We start from the raw sequence: 16,081 nt of genomic DNA on the forward strand, positions 1-16,081 counted from the left end.
ATACACAGCTGAACACACACTTCCTGGTTATGTGCAATCTGCACAGATAGACCAGCTTTACAGGCCTGACCACAGAGATTAATAGCTTTAGCCAAATAATGTGGTAACCATGTGAACCTGGGCTGCTCCAGCTTGTTTGTGAATCTCTCAGCAAGGCTCAACATGCCGTTATCTGCATCTTGTTGCCAGGAAACACAACATCGCTTTGGAATACAAGGAAAACCAGGTTGCAGTGACCACAGGTCAACTTCCCAAAAACCCATTTTTGACACTAAGCTATCTACAATCTTACAACATTTCTTACTGTAGTCCACAGCGAACTTCACTTTACTAATAATTAACAATATTTTTGGCTATTTTTGTCAGGGCAGGACCACTTAACCACCAGTTAACAATACAGTGCCAGCAATAGTAACTATAATGATAATTCTCTCAAACTTTTCCTCTTAAGTGTCAAATAAACACTTACTTCCTTTAAACTGGGTTGGAAATCAAGCACTCACTGTAACCACTTTATAACTGATCCAACAATGAATGCATATGGGCTTTCCTCTATGTCTATTTTTCAGTAAAGAAAGTCTACCAAAGGATAAAATACTCAATACACTGCTGTCCTAAGAATTCCTGGATTTTCTGGGATCAAAATACCTGTCTTGTCTTGCTCATGGTAAGAGAACATAATGTGTTGGACAATAATCCTGCTAGTTTCTTCCCAACCAATTCAAACAGACAGAAACTTAATGTACCAAGATGCTCAAGTACTCAGCAGACTGGAAATCTGCTTCATAAGAGTGAAGTGGGAGGCCACTGTTATGTAGAGTTTTGCAATGGAGATGGAAGGATTAGAGTGGCTTTGAGAGTATATAAAATTAATTACCCTTGACATACCAATTAGAACTGCTAGCTCATAGGCAACAGAGACTTTGGACAATACCTTATTAAAAAGAATTTTAAGGCAAAATGGAAAACATTTTTCTCTCTTTCAATCCTGGCTTAAAAAAATAAGTCAAAAGTAGTTACAGGATCTAAGAATTCTGCTACCCAAGCAGGACGGGATCTTGAGTGCATTATATTATCAAGAGAATACATTTATGATCAGGAAAACTGTATTCTTGATATAAGCTTTACTTTTATCCCAAGAGGTCTTCTATATAACAATGCCTCTAAACTTGGGCTTTATATTGCTTCTCATCTTGCTCCACAGGTAGCTTTTGAAACACAAGATGCAAAATTCCACTCTCGTGTAATTAAATTGCTAAAAAAACAGACGGGTCTGTGTACTGAAATATTCAAAGAAAACCACTTACCTAATACTAAATGGGAGCAAGAGAAGTTAAACAAAGGCCAGGTTACTGTGATGCCAACAATGCTCTGGCACTGTTAGAACACAGAAGGTTAACATCAAAACTAATAGAACTGGACAACATGGAAATGGTTCACTACCACCATTTGCCTTCAGACTCTCCAGACACTTGGGTCATATAATTTATCAGTGAATAAAACTGACTCAAAACTGAACTTTTGAGTTAGGATAGTCAGCCTGTTGTAAGTCCCTTTATACTACAGGAGAAACAACTGAAGAATACAAAGATCAGTGCTTATTATACAACCGTTTTTGCACTAGCAACTTTATATGTAGCAACTATTGTTTCTCTATTTTCAAGTTCATTAAAGAACGCAGATGTGGAAATTTCAGTTCCCCTATCAGTGAATAATGCTTGGATATACATACTAAAAGAACCAATTTATTTATTGAGTTGGCCAGAAAGGTCATTCGGGTTTTTCTATACAATCTTTTTTCCAAATGAACTTCCTGGTCAACCCAATATAGGTCTTGCCCACAAAAACATGAGGATAACTGCTTTTATGTAAATAACAAAAAAATATGTCCATTAGCATAGATTTTCCTTCACTCACTGTTAAAAGACTCTTTCAGGTTTAAAAAAATACTGAGTTGTGGAACAATTTATCTGTAAGATAAATAGAATAATAAAATTAATGGTAAAAAGCTTCAAGGAAACTAAAAAAGAAACTTAACATGTTTGGGCACAATTCAGAAGTTTGGGAGGGTCTCAGAGTCATTCACAGAAAAATTTTCTGAACTATTCAAAATGAAAAGAGGGTCATGAAAATCTCCAACTACCACTACTTTCTTTTAAAAATACAGCAACTTCTCAGTATGCAAAACTTTAAAATTAGATAAATTAAGCATTCATAATTTAAAAGATTCACCATAGATTTTCTTTCAAAAGCAAGCTCTCCTGTGTGATTAAAACAGTATTTGATTCACAATATTCAATGTATATGCAACTTCTCAGTCACACACATATTGCGCAGAGTGACATCTGAATTGTTCAAATCATAAAACCTTCATTGTCTGGTTAGATAAATAGCCTGCATTCAACTGCCATGAAAAATCAGGATAGCACACAGCCAAAAGAACAAAAGTAGAAAAAGAGGATAAAACCTGTTAGGTTACTACTGAAAGAAACCACCCTACTAAGCCTTTAGCCTTTTTACCTTCTCTCTAGGACTTCACAAGAGCTTTAGAGTAGTTATGAATACATACCCATACTTCATTCTCATTCTATCATTTTCTGGGTTACAGTAAAATCTTTCCAAGTGTTCCTGGGAGTCATTGGATACACTCTGCCACTTTTGCGTAGTTGTCCTCTTGATCTGCCAGTGATATGGCAAGATCGTGTGGTGCTTCAAACAATCCCTGCCATAAATACAAATGCCTTGCAAAAAGTCCATGCAAATTTCAATTCCATTCTCTTGGTGAGTGTGGTACTGTAGCTGGTTCACCAGCTCAAACACAAGGTCAAGGGAGGCCTCCTCACTTTTGTCCTGAAAGAGCTCGGTACTCAACTTGTCACTGGTGTCCAAAATGTACTGGATTGTAAAACTGTTATCTTGGAAAACCCCTGGAACATAATCCATGACTTTGTCTATGCAGTCGGGACTAGCAGGAACATCACTTGAAACTGGGTGCAAAAGGTCAGTCTGGAAGTGCCCTGCTGTAGAATCTGCCACTGTCCCACTGATGGTTTCTGGTGGAAAGCTATGATCCTGGATTGGAACCACCTGCTCTGGAGCATCAGTGGGAGGATGGGCTTCTGGCATCTGGGCCCCAACATTTGTCCCATCAGGAATCAGGACAGACATACTGTTTTCAGTAGGTGGACACGATGTATTGATTTCCAAGGGTTTCTTCACCATAGGTTCATGTAAGCTGCTCTCTTCTGCACTCTGGTTTCTAGATCTAAAAACCCCATCAAGTGAGCCAGATTCTAACAAAGTGTTTAATATTGGCCTCAAAGACCTCAAGGTTCCGGTTCCCAACCTCTTCTGATCTTTTTTCTTAAAACAAGTCTTCAACGGAGTGATCTTCTCAGAGAGTCTCACTGGGCATGAAAATTCATCAGGAGAAGGAGGCTGCACTACACAGTCTGGCTCAGGTTCAGTGGTTTCCACTTCCATGATGCAGATTAGCTCCAATTGCTCCTCAGTCTAAAAATCCTACCAGGAAAGGAAAGAAGATCATTTACAAGCTGACAACAACGGAATCCTTTTCATTCATCAATATGTTTTGTTTTAGTCTCTAAGTTCCTGAAATCCTTCCTCCTAAACTATATTTCATCTTTATATGTCACTTTTTAATTTTGTTGAGAATCAAGGCTCCAAAGGAGCCAAGGTTATTCAAAAGCCCACAAACAGGTAAAGATGAAAGAGAGAGAGACAGCATCTTCCACTAGGCTCCGTTTATTTGTGGACTTAACAGATAATGATTTGTAATTCTGCTGGGATATGAATTTTTACAGTTTAAGTCTAGGATGGAGTGGAGAGAGGGGTAGAAATATGTGCATCTATGACAGTGGGGAAACCACATCTCTATTGCTTTGTGGTTCTCTTCACAGCTATTTATGTATCTGTCTCATGAGGTGACAAAAACTGTAAAGAAAAAAAACCTGTCAAATGCAGGAAAAACTGCAAATTAACTGTGAGTGAATTTGCGGTATGAGGCTATACAGAGGAAGCAGGCTCTCAACTGAAATATTATATGGGAGAAAACCAGGAACCTGTTGAAGCATGTCTAGATGCAGGAAGTTCCAATATATTCCCTAAGAATGTTAAGGGTCTACTTTTGCAATCCCCAAAACATTACCACTACTAGTGGAAGAATACCAGGGTTTATTTAGCAACAGAAGCTATATCAGCAACAACCACTGCACACTGTTTTAGAAACCAAAAGCAACTTCCTAATACAGAAAGGGGCCTCCCTGTCTTCAGAAAAACTACATATGTGAATTAAAAAAAAAAAAAAAGGCACAGAAAAATAACACAAGAAAACAAAATACACCAAATTTCAGATTCCTAATGAACTACTCAGGGACTTAAAAAGTGCTTTCTTTGTAGAATCAGACCTATTGAAAAAAACTAGAGCTTAAAAACCAAGGAAAACTTTGTAAAATGATGAATGGTGTCTCCTCCACAATCTAGCATTCATTAACTAATTCTGAAAATATTTACTGAGCATTATGCCAGGTGGAAAAGGGGTGGTGATGAGCAATTAATCCTCTTCTCCCTTATCCAATAGGCTGAAAGAAATCTTTGATGCAAGGGCTCATGACTTCACCAAGTAAGCATCCAGGGTACAGTGCCTAGCACAATGCACACAGTGGGCGCTCCATAATATTTTCTAGCTGAATTATTGAAGAAAAAGCACCAATTAAATGGCAAGTTCCGTGAGCCTTTATGGGTCAAGAAAAACAACAAAATGAAAAAAATTGAGTTCCCAGAAAAAAAGAATAAAATATTTAATTGGAGGGACTTATAAGTCTACATTTGTAAAAAGTGCATAATAAACTCAGAAAAATTAAAAACAGTATATAACAAGGCGTTAATGTACAGGGCAAGTACAAAAAAAAAGGTAGAAAAAAGAGAGTTCAGTGTGAGCTGGCATTGTTAGGGAAAGCTTCACGAAGGAGGGACTTGACATAAGACATAAATCAACTGGAAAGCAGCCAAGCCAGGCGTTATTATTCATCATTTGGTGCTCTTGCCTTAAGGCACAATTGGCACAGATTGTGGTATTCCCTCTCCACACCAAACTGGCCTGTGCCTTCCCCCACGCACGCACTCACTCACTCCACACACACACACACACACACACACACAATAACCACTCCTATCACACCCAATCAAGGCTAAACAGGCACGAAACCCAGTTCATTTATACGAGGGCACACAGACGCCACAACTTTTCCTATTTTTGCCCTCTGTCAAACTCAGAAATAAAACCGAGAAAGAGGCAGAGAACTGGAGGAGTGGCTGGAGTGAGGAAGTCACTAGAACCTAGTTCCTCAATTAGTTTGCATAACAGAAAAAAAAAAAGATTGGAAGGACACTTCCTCTAGTCCCTCCGCCAGCGACCTACAGCTTCACCATTCACCTCACGATGCCCCCGGGTGATGCCCCAGTTCTCAGGCACTCTGCACCCCACCACCGTCGGGGAAACCGCCCCGCTCCCAACTCAGGACTCCGTCTGGGCGTAGAACGACGCTCGGATCCCGGCCGGGGGTCCGAGGGACGCCTCCTGCCGGCCGCGGCGGTTTGCGCAGCTCGGCGCCCGGGACTGCACGAACTCTGCCCGGCGCAGCCGATTCGCGGCCAGATCCCTGGTGTTCCCGAGTAGCCCACCCCCTCCTGCTCCTATACCCCCGGGCCGGCCTCCTCCCACCCACCCCGCGACCCCCCGCCCCGGCTGCCCTCCCCCTTCCAGAAGCCACTCGCGGAGCCTCAATTTCTTTCTTTCCTCGACCGACCTTCCCGAAAAGACTGTCCTGCGAGGCTCGAGGACTCGGAGGACCGACCTGAGCAGAGCGGAGGAAACGCAGAGGGCGTTTCTCCGGCTGGCGGGGAGGAAGGCGAGGACTTTAAAGTTAATCTGAAAACAGCTTGCAAACTTCTGGGCTGCAGCCGTAACGCGGGTCTGCCGGAAGGCTCCCCTCAGCAGCCGTGCTCTCCCCCGCGATGTGCGCCTCAGAACGCCAGGGGTCTGCCCGGCAGGGGCGACCGCATAGACGCGCCCCCGAGCCTCTCTTACACAGTGGAAATGGGAAGCCGCCGGCGCCCTCGACTAAACCCAGTGTCTCACTCCAATTTATACACCTGCCAGAGACCCGAAGTGACTAAAAGTGTAAATCCATGCCATCCTGATATTGACTGGATCCAAGTGAATTCGGTACAAAAAGGCAGTCTAAACACCAATCACCCCAGATCTGTGAATGCAGGCAGCAAGGCCGGCACCCCCTTCCGCGACCACCATCCCAGCGAGGGTCCCTCACCGGCGCCTCAGAACCGAGTCCTTTACCTGAAACGGGCTGTCTGAGAGAACGGACCACAGGAGCTGAGCCGGGCGACGCCGGTTCGCAGGCAGCGTTCGCGCCAGAGGGTGGGCGCGGAGGGTGGGCTCCGGCGTCTAGGGGTCATAGGCTGGAGAAGCGGCGAGCGGCACTCGGGCCATTCTGCCGCGGGGGGCGCAGAAAGCCGCGACTGCACTCCCGAACCAGCTCGCTCGCCTGTCACCTCGAGCTCTGCTTTAAAGTGGCTTCCGGTCGCCTCCTCTCAGCAGCCCTGTCGCGGAGGCGGAGCCTGAGCAGCAGCGGGGTGGGGTGGGGTGAGGGGACTGGGAGCTCAGTGGGTGCCGGGAAGGCGGCCCGCCCCACGTGCGCGTGCGCGCTCACTCGCGAGGAGGCGCGCGAGAGGTGTGCGTGCGGGGCCGCGTGCTCCCTGGAGGAGGCGTGTCCTTTGGCCGCCTGCTGTGTCCTGGAGGGTCCGCGTCTACACGCGTCTCGGGTCGAGCAGCTGTGAGGAGGGGAGGTGCGCGCCGCGTGGGAGGGGCGAGCTCCACCTGCCTGCGGACAGATGGAGGGTCACTTTGTTCGGAGGAAACCCGAGGGAGGATGTGAAACAGAACAACCCGTTTTTGTGCGGTTGGCTTTGTTTATTTGCCTCCTCACCAGAGGCCTCCTGCCGCTGAAGCCGCCGACCCCGAGAGGAGGTGATCGGCTGCTATGGCTGCTGCGGCCAGACGGGGTCGCCCGCCCCGTTCCGGACGGGCGGGCGCGCACCGCACCGGGGCGAGCGCTTGCCAGACCTGGTTGCAGGCATTCCTGTTTCACGGGAAACATTCGCAGCAATGCAGAAGGGAAACTTAGTTTTGGGGTGTTGAGGTATAGGCACGTTTATGTGTGTTTTAAAGGATACAGACACCATGATGACTTGTCTTTTCATTCAACAAATAGTTTTTCGAGTGCGGATTGCATGCTGAGGGCTAAGTGGAGGTTTAGACTACAGCAGTTCTGATCAGCCCAGACACCTTCCCTGTCCTCATGGAGCTTTTGTAGCACCATGTACTCGCCTCTAAAATATTTGCCGTGTATCCCAAATTTGCTATATTTTCTGGATTGTAAAACATCCTGGATGGTGAATCAATCTATTGAATATTTTTCAGCGGTGGAGGAAGAAGCACTATTCATATAATCACTATATATGGAAAAAGTTGGGCTTCCCTTGTGGCTCAGCTGGTAAAGAATCCGCCTACAATGCAGAAGACCTGGGTTCAATCCCTGGGTTGGGAAGATCACCTGGAGAAGGGAAAGGCTACCCACTCCAGTATTCTGGCCTGGAGAATTCCATGGACTGTAAGTTCATGCGATCACAAAGAGTTGGACACGACTGAGCGACTTTCACTTCACTATGGAGAAAGTAGGCCCGGGTCAAAATCAAGGAAAATTAATCACGACTGTATCCCCATCAGCTGGTAGAAAAAGAACACAGCTCCCAAAGAGTTGCTCTCCTGTGACCTGAAATCTAAAGTGACTTAATTCCATAGCTTGGAGGCATTATGGGCTGAAAAAGTCAGTATTAATATAACTTTATCAAGCTTGTTAAAAAGAAGGGATAATAATAAATACTATGGTTCCAAGCCTTTCTTAAATTGTTATAAACCAAACTGAGTGACACATCAGCAAAGAAGAGATTAAGGGTAGTATCTGGGTTTCCTAGGTGGCTCAATGGCAAAGAATCTGCCTGCCAATATAGGAGACACGAGTTCAGTCGCTGGGTAAGGAAGATCTCCTGGAGAAGGAAATGGCAACCCACTCCAGTATTCTTGCCTGGGAAGTCCCATGGACAGAGGAGCCTGGCAGGCTACAGTCCATGGGGTCATAGAGTCAGACACAACACAGTGACAACAATATGCTCCCCCAGCAGGCCTATTTCATATGCATCAAGGCAGGGTCTTTAAGGTGAGAATGTTATGGACAGAATTCAGAAACTACTAAGTAAAAGACAAGAATTTCCAAGCTTTAAAGATTGTACTGAGGGACTTCCCAGGTGGTCCAGTGATTTAAAATCTGCGTGCCAATGCAGGGGATGGAGAAGGAAATGGCAACCCACTCCAGTGTTCTTGCCTGGAGAATCCCAGGGACAGAGGAGCCTGGTGGGCTGCCGTCTATGGGGTCGCACAGAGTTGGGCACGACTGAAGCAACTTAGCAGCAGCAGGAATACAGGGGACACAGATTAGATCCCTGGTGTGGAAAGATCTCACATGCAAGGGGGCAACTAAGCCTATGTGCCACATCTACTGAACCTGGGCTCTCGAGCCCCTGAGCTGTAACCAGGGGACTGCAAGCCACAGATACTGAAGCCAGCACAGCTAGAGCCCCTGTGCTCCACAAGAAATGTCAGTGTAGTGAGAAGCCTGCACACCACAATGAAGAGTAGCCCCCGTTCACTGCAACTCGACAAAGCCTGTGTGCAGCAACAAATATTCAGCGCAGCCAAAAATGAATAAAAAATTTTTTAATTGTATTGAGACAAATCTTGATTTGTGCCTGCTCATACATGGAGTTTCCTAGAATCAAGTATCTGAGTTTAAATCTGCCAGTTTACTGTTTGCTTTCTGTTTGTCTCATCTGTTTTATGCTTTTTCCTTTCATGCCTTTTGGAGTATTTTAAATTCTATTGTCTCTTAACAATTAGGTTACTTGTTATGCATATACATTCTTTATTCTTTTAGTAGTGTTTCAGTTACTTATTGCTGTGAACAAATGACCCCAAAACTTATGACTTAAAACAACAACTCTTATTTACCTATGATTCTGGAGTCTCTGGCTGAAGAATCCAGTCAGGGCATAGGGCAGATGGCTCATCTCTGCTCCACCATATCTGGAGTCTCAGTTGGGGTGGCTCAGATGGCTGGGGCCTGGTTCAGGGAAGGTCATGTGTCTGTTCTGGTTCTTGGCTGACTTCCCTGGCTTTTTTTCCTACAAGAATTCTTCATGTGACTAACTTGGGCTTCCTCACAACATGGAAACTTCTCGGGTTTCCAAGAGGGAACATTTCAAGGGGACAAGTCTCAATGCACAAGCCTTTGGTTGAATCATGCTTAGTAATATACTATGAGCCAAAGCAAATCACACAGCCAAGCTCAGAGTCTATGTAGAAGGGAAAAGCGAGGCTGGGAATATTGGGAGACACTTAGAATAAAAGCAGATCACCTTAATCCAATCAAAGATTAATAATCAAAAGTTACTCCCAGGGTGTAGCCCTTTGGAATTCCAGCTTGTTTTTTACCCATCGCTCCCTACTTACTCCTTTTGCTGCAACGGAGAACTCTAACTAGCTCTCAACCTCTCCACTACTGTTTTCAGAGTGTCAGTTGGCTCAAAGGGGAAAATGGCACCAAAATCTGGACTCACCAATCTTGGGTCTAGGCTCCTTGTACTGCTAAAATTTTACTGCTCCGAAAATGTATCTTCCCCCACAATGTCTGCCTCAGATGTGATCCCGGGAATTTAATGCAGTAATAAGATCTTCTTGAAGAACAGAACCAGGACTAACTGGCATGGATTCTTTGCTCTAGCCAACAGGATTTGAGATGCTCTGTGGACCAGTGACCACTGTGTTTCTGTCTTCCTTTTTCTGAATAGGAGTTTTAAAAACTTTATGTTCCTTATCAGTTCAGTCGCTCAGTCGTGCCCGACTCTTTGCGACCCCATGAACTGCAGCACGCCAGGCCTCCCTGTCCATCACCAACTCCCGGAGTTTACCCAAACTCATGTCCATTGAGTCGGTGATGCCATCTAACCATCTCATCCTCTGTCATCCCCTTCTCCTCCTGCCATTAATCTTTCCCAGCATCAGGGTCTTTTCAAATGAGTCAGCTCTTCATATCAGGTGGCCAAAATATTAGAGTATCAGCTTCAACATCAGTCCTTTCAATGAACATCCAGGACTGATCTCCTTTAGAATGGACTGGTTGGATCTCCTTGCAGTCCAAGGGACTCTCAAGAGTCTTCTCCAACACCACAGTTCAAAAGCGTCAATTCTTCGGTGCTCAGCTTTCCTTATAGTCCAACTCTCACATCCATACATGACTACTGGAAAAACCATAGCCTTGACTAGACAGACCTTTGATGACAAAGTAATGTCTCTGCTTTTTAATATGCTGTCTAGATTGGTCATAACTTTGCTTCCAAGGAGTAAGCATCTTTTAATTTCATGGCTGCAGTCACCATCTGCATTGATTCTGTAGCCCCCCAAAATAAAGTAAGCCACTGTTTCCCCATCTATTTGCCATGAAGTGATGGGACCGGATGCCATGATCTTAGTTTTCTGAATGTTGAGCTTTAAGCAAATTCTTCCACTCTCACCATTACTTAATTACTTATATCATTACATTGCAAATAACTTTTTTAAAAAACTGATGCTAGTACATGAAGATACACATTGCTACTGCAGAGTATCCCACATCATTGGGATTTCTGAATCTTGGACTCTAAGCTCATTGCAGAAACCTTGGGATTTCTTTTTTCTCCTAGGGAGGGGTTGAGTATTCCTTATATGAGAAGAAAGGAAAGACATTGCTTGTTACCTCTTTTTTAATAGAAATATTCTGATACTTTTTTTTTTGAGAAGGGCTAGCAATATGCCTAGCCTCAAAATGCATTCCCTAGATCCTGTACATGTGTAGGTGGCCATGAGATATGGTTCTAGATGTAGAGTGATGATTTCTAAAAGAAAGATTTTTTTTTCCTAATATAAAGATACCCCAATTCTTTACTTCCTTTTTTTTTCTTCCTGATAGAATACTAACATGAAGACAGAACTGGAACCTCATGACAAAAATGAAGGCGAACATGATGTGGAAAAGAAGAAGATGGTATCTACAAGCTAAGGACCCTGGAGCAGAATTATATGAGGAGCTGGGTCATTCATGGCATCTTAAAGCTGCTACAGTAGTCCTAGAGTGGCTACCCTGGACTCATTGTTATATCTGAAAAATAAACCCCCAATTTGGTTAAACTGTTTTCTGTTACATGTAGCTAAACATATTCTTGGCTAAAGCAGAAACTGCCACAAGTTATCTTCTAACTAAGTCTTCCTGCTTGCAGGCGCTACCAATTAGACAGCAGCATGACCTAGAATGTCAGAAACATAAGAACAGTCACAAAGCAATATTTCTATTCCTATAGCATTTCCTGCCAATTCCAGATATGCCAAATTATATACATGTTATATAGTACATATATTATATAACATTTTATGATACATGTTTATTAAAAAGAAAGCAGAGAGGAGACATAAGACTACCCATAGGTGAAACTTCCCAAGTCCCATTTTAACATTTTGCTATAGCTGTTGTTGTTTAGCCACTAAATCATATCTGACTCTTTGCAACTCCATGGACTGCAGCCCGCCAGGCTTCTCTGTCCATGGGATTTCCCAGGCAAGAGTATTGGAATTGGTTGCCATTTCCTTCTCCAGGGGATAGTCCCAACCCAAGGATCAAACCCTCATCTCCTGCATTGGCAGGCAAATACTTTACCACTGAGCTACCAGGGAAGCCCTGGTATAGCCCTGCTATAGTTATTCTGTCTTATTTTATTCAAAGGTTTTTTATTATAACATTATAGTATATTCATATTTTACCTAACATTATATTATAAGCAGTTTTCCACGTGGAAACAAATAGCTGTTTAACTTTCCAAGTAACTAAGTTTTACTTGACTGGTTTCTTGTCACTGAACTTAACTTAAAAAACTTCTTAACTTTTCACTTAAAAAAATCATTTATTCACTGAGTGCTACATTCAAGTCACTAGATTAAATGTTAGAAGTACATGTACGTGAAGAAGTGCCTATTTGAATGCTCTTCAAAACTACAAGACACAAACATATATGCAATATATATGGCAGATGCATGTGCATACTTTCTATATGTGGCCCTAAGTCATCTGTTTTTAAATATGCTTATAGGATTGAAATATTCCAATTTTTTTTTCAATGGCAACCCACTCTAGTATTCTTCCCTGGAAAATTCCATGAACAGAGGAGACTGGCAGGCTACAGCCCATGGGGTCACAAAGAGTCAGACACGACTAAGCAAGCACACATGTACTCCTTTTATTGCTAATTCCCATGATTCTTTTCTGCTGGATTTACTTTAGTATGACTGCTCGGTTCAGTATAGTACTTCCAATGAACAATTTATTCATGTAAAAGCTGAGATTACTTGAAACTTCAGGTGACTGAAGATCTCCTGTTTTCATTTTTACTAACTAACAGAATGTGTGCTGTAAAGTATTAATATCTCTTTCTTGCTTTCTGATTTCACAATTATTAGTAATAGTTAATTCCCCAACAACCTTCTGGTGGAAAGACAATCATTTCTGGTTACCAGTCCAAGAAGGAAACAGTGACTAGCATGACTCAGAAAGCACAATGAAGACCTGAGATTTTAAAACAGAGGGCTTGGCTCTCAGCAATTTCGTTCTGAGAACACAGCCAATTTGCATAAATGGCAGGTTGACAATTCCTTATCTTTGAGTGCTAAGTCCAAGCTGTAATTTTTTCTGGCTGTGTATATAAGGACAGCTTATTCTCTAACTCAAAGTACATGTATGTGATATATTCAAAGTGAGAGAAAAGTCATACTATTTTTATGCAACTGAATTACTGATGTTTTAAAACATGAAACCTATTGGTGAAAACCCTATCTTGATGTTGTTACTAATGGGCCACTCTTGGAATTTATCTGAAGGAAGATTTCCTATTTTCCTGAGAGGCAGTTCTCTACTCTTGGATCCTAGAGTAAGAAAAGATTCTGGCTGAAATTTATTTACCTCAAGTGGATCTTAAATATAGTGTTGGTGGGAGAAGATTGGAAAATGCTACTAGACAATATGTCACAGCAACTAAAAGTAGAGAATTTCATCAGCAGGAATGAAGGGTGAATTAATGTAAAGCTCAGAGGTAAGATGGCTTAGAGCTTAACATGAGCATGTTTTGATAAATGTAAAGTTAAGATTCATATTTTCAAAAAGTGATAGAATGTTCACTTTGCAGACCATTTCCAAGTTTTAAAAATATTTCTCATTTATAATCTCCTTTTATCTTGAAACTCACATCTTTTCTCCACCTCTGATGAGGCAACAAGATACTTCTGTCTGGGAAAAAGTGAAGGCTTACTGGAAAATGATACAGAGAAAATAGAATGAATTCTAAAATGCTTATGCCAGATCACAATCTATTGTGTTTATCCAAATTTTATTTGTAAAGTGCCTAATAATCTATTGACCTGTTCTTTTTTAAAAAAATAATTTTATTCATTTATGACTATGCTGGGTCTTGTTGCTGCTCTCAGGCTTTTCTCTAGTTGTGGCAAGCAGGGGCTACTCCAGTTGAGGTGTGTGGGCTTATTGCAGTGACTTCCCCTGTTGCAAAGCACAGGCTCTGGGGCACGCAGGCTTCAACAGTTGCAGCACGTGGGCTCAGTAGTTGTGATTCCCAGACTCTAGAGCACAGGTTCAATGGTTGTGGTGCACAGGCTTAGTTGCTTACTGGACTGTTCTTATCTTCATAGAATCCATGACAGCCAGGTGTAATCTTTAATCCCCTTCATTTTAGACCTGTTGGTTAATTCATGCAGCACACAATCAAAGTTTAATCTAACTGGTTTTCATCTGTATTAAATGATTCCTTCAGAGAAGTCCCACAGTTTTACCAGGCCATTCATTCAGTCTATTCAATTCACTTCTATTGGGTGTGTACATACCAAGTACTAGTTATGCAATAATGACTAAGATAAGTCCTACTTTCTGTTGGTTGTTTGTGAACTGACCACCCAGATCACCTGGAAAAGTCAGCTACAGATTGCCTAGCCCCACCCTAGACCTCTTGAAATAGAAATGTCAAAAGGCAGAGGATTCTGCACTTTCAAGATGTTCCAGACACTGCTGCTTTAAGAGTTCAGAGTTTAAAACACTCTGGGGTTGGAGGAAGGGAGAATGTCAGGGGGGTGGAGAGGCGTGGACTTGGGGAGGTACATATGCTAGGAGGGAAGGGAGACTTGGCGGGTATGGCCAAAAAGTAAAACAAATAAATACATTATAGTGTGGTGGGTGCTTTAATAGAGTTATACATGCAAAGTGCTAAGAATATATAGTGAGGAAGAATTAAGCTGAACTACATATCATCAGAGAATTACTAAGATTTCTAGAATTATTGTATCTAGTATTATTGATATTATTTCTTAGCATGTTAAGCAACTCAGTTGTTTATACTTGAAGTACACCTAAATTTAATAGGGAAAATGTTTATATATTTAAAAAGTGAATTCCAAAGTAATAAAGATTCCCAAGTAATCTTGAAAATTGTATGCAAGTACCATCTGAGTTAAAAGCATTTCTCCAGCAGCAGCAGCATCATCTGAGTTAAAAGCATTTCTACTGTGTGAATTTATCCTAGCGATATAATTAAGGTGTATGCACAGGTTTGATAACAAAGTTATTCCCTGTAGTGAATAAATTGTGACCAAGTGTTCATTTTCATCAAGTCCCAGAATCAGTTCTCCATAGACAACCTCCCTTTTCCCACTTATATATTATCATAAGACATTCTGGACTATGAACAGTTTCCATTTCTTTTCATGCCCTGCAAAGCCCGTACTCTGTCTATACTAAACGTTTTCCAGTGACAAAAACAGAATTTAGGAATTTAATTCATCATTAGCCCTGGCCAGTCACACTGGGTAGGATCATGTACAGAGCATAAATTTTTATGCTAATATCCAAGTTCAGTGTGTTGATTTTGATAGACTGGACATGCTAGCCATTTGCTGAAAAGAGATGGCTTTAAAGTCCACCTGCCTTTCATCTCTGACTCCTCTAGGCATATAGCACCTAGACCATAGGTTTTCAACTTGGCCTGAGAATCACTTCAGCTACTTATTATATATGTGTGTGTGTGTATCTGTTTATATATATAAAGAATATATATATATATTCTTTGCATAAGACCAATCAAACAAGAATCTCTCAGCTGGGACTTATGCATTGAACATAGACCGTCTTAGCTTCTCCTGTCTAATTCACAGGAGAGCATTTAACATTCAGTTCAGTCCAGTCGCTCAGTCGTGTTCGACTCTTTGAGACCCCATGGACTGCAGCACACCAGGCTTCCCTGTCCATCACCAACTCCCAGAGCTTGCTCAAACTCATGTCCATCGAGTTGGGTCTTTTTTAATGAGTCAGTTCTTCACATCAGGTGGCCAAAGTATTGGGGTTTCAGCTTCAGCATCAGTCCTTCCAATGAATATTCACGATTGATTTTCTATAAGATTGACTGGTTTGATCTCCTTGCAGTCCAAGGGACTCTCAAGAATCTTCTCCAACATCACAGTTCAAAAGGATCAATTCTTCAGTGCTCAGCTTTTTTTATAGTCCAACTCTCATATCCATACATGACTAATGGAAAAGCCATAGCTTTGACTAGATGGACCTTTGTTAGCTAAGTAATGTCTCTGCTTTTTAACATGCTGTCTAGGTTGGTCATGACTTTTCTTCCAAGGAGCAAGTGTCTTTTAATTTCATGGCTGCAGTCACCATCTACAGTGATTTTGGAGCTAAAAAAAATAAAGTATCTCACTATTTCCACTGTTTCCCCATCTATTTGCCATGAAGTGATGGGACCAGATGTCATGATCTTAGTTTTTTGAATGTTGAGTTTA

The 16,081-nt window shown here is 42.3% G+C and overlaps 1 protein-coding gene and 2 long non-coding RNA genes across 3 annotated transcripts in view; 1 reads left to right on the forward strand and 2 right to left on the reverse strand.

The window, feature by feature from the left end:
* Positions 1 to 6,920, reverse strand: part of TIPARP (TCDD inducible poly(ADP-ribose) polymerase) — a 29,691-nt gene extending 22,771 nt beyond the window's left edge. The window contains exons 1-2 of the mRNA XM_069561853.1: positions 6,377 to 6,920; positions 2,570 to 3,522 (exon numbers count right to left, since the gene is read on the reverse strand). Of these exons, the coding sequence (XP_069417954.1) occupies positions 2,570 to 3,483 (914 nt within the window). The 5' untranslated portion in view covers positions 3,484 to 3,522; positions 6,377 to 6,920. The remainder of the gene's footprint in view (positions 1 to 2,569; positions 3,523 to 6,376) is intronic.
* On the forward strand, positions 6,789 to 11,377 carry LOC138424645 (uncharacterized). Its single transcript, XR_011250919.1, has 2 exons — positions 6,789 to 6,885; positions 11,160 to 11,377. It is a non-coding gene; the product is annotated as an uncharacterized lncRNA (long non-coding RNA).
* A 229-nt stretch (positions 11,378 to 11,606) lies between these two features.
* Positions 11,607 to 16,081, reverse strand: part of LOC138424648 (uncharacterized) — a 108,250-nt gene continuing 103,775 nt past the window's right edge. Inside the window, exon 4 of the long non-coding RNA XR_011250921.1 lies at positions 11,607 to 13,982. This is a non-coding gene — a long non-coding RNA (uncharacterized lncRNA). The remainder of the gene's footprint in view (positions 13,983 to 16,081) is intronic.

This window comes from Ovis canadensis, chromosome 1 (genome assembly GCF_042477335.2).
Source record: "Ovis canadensis isolate MfBH-ARS-UI-01 breed Bighorn chromosome 1, ARS-UI_OviCan_v2, whole genome shotgun sequence".
Lineage (NCBI taxonomy): Eukaryota > Metazoa > Chordata > Mammalia > Artiodactyla > Bovidae > Ovis > Ovis canadensis.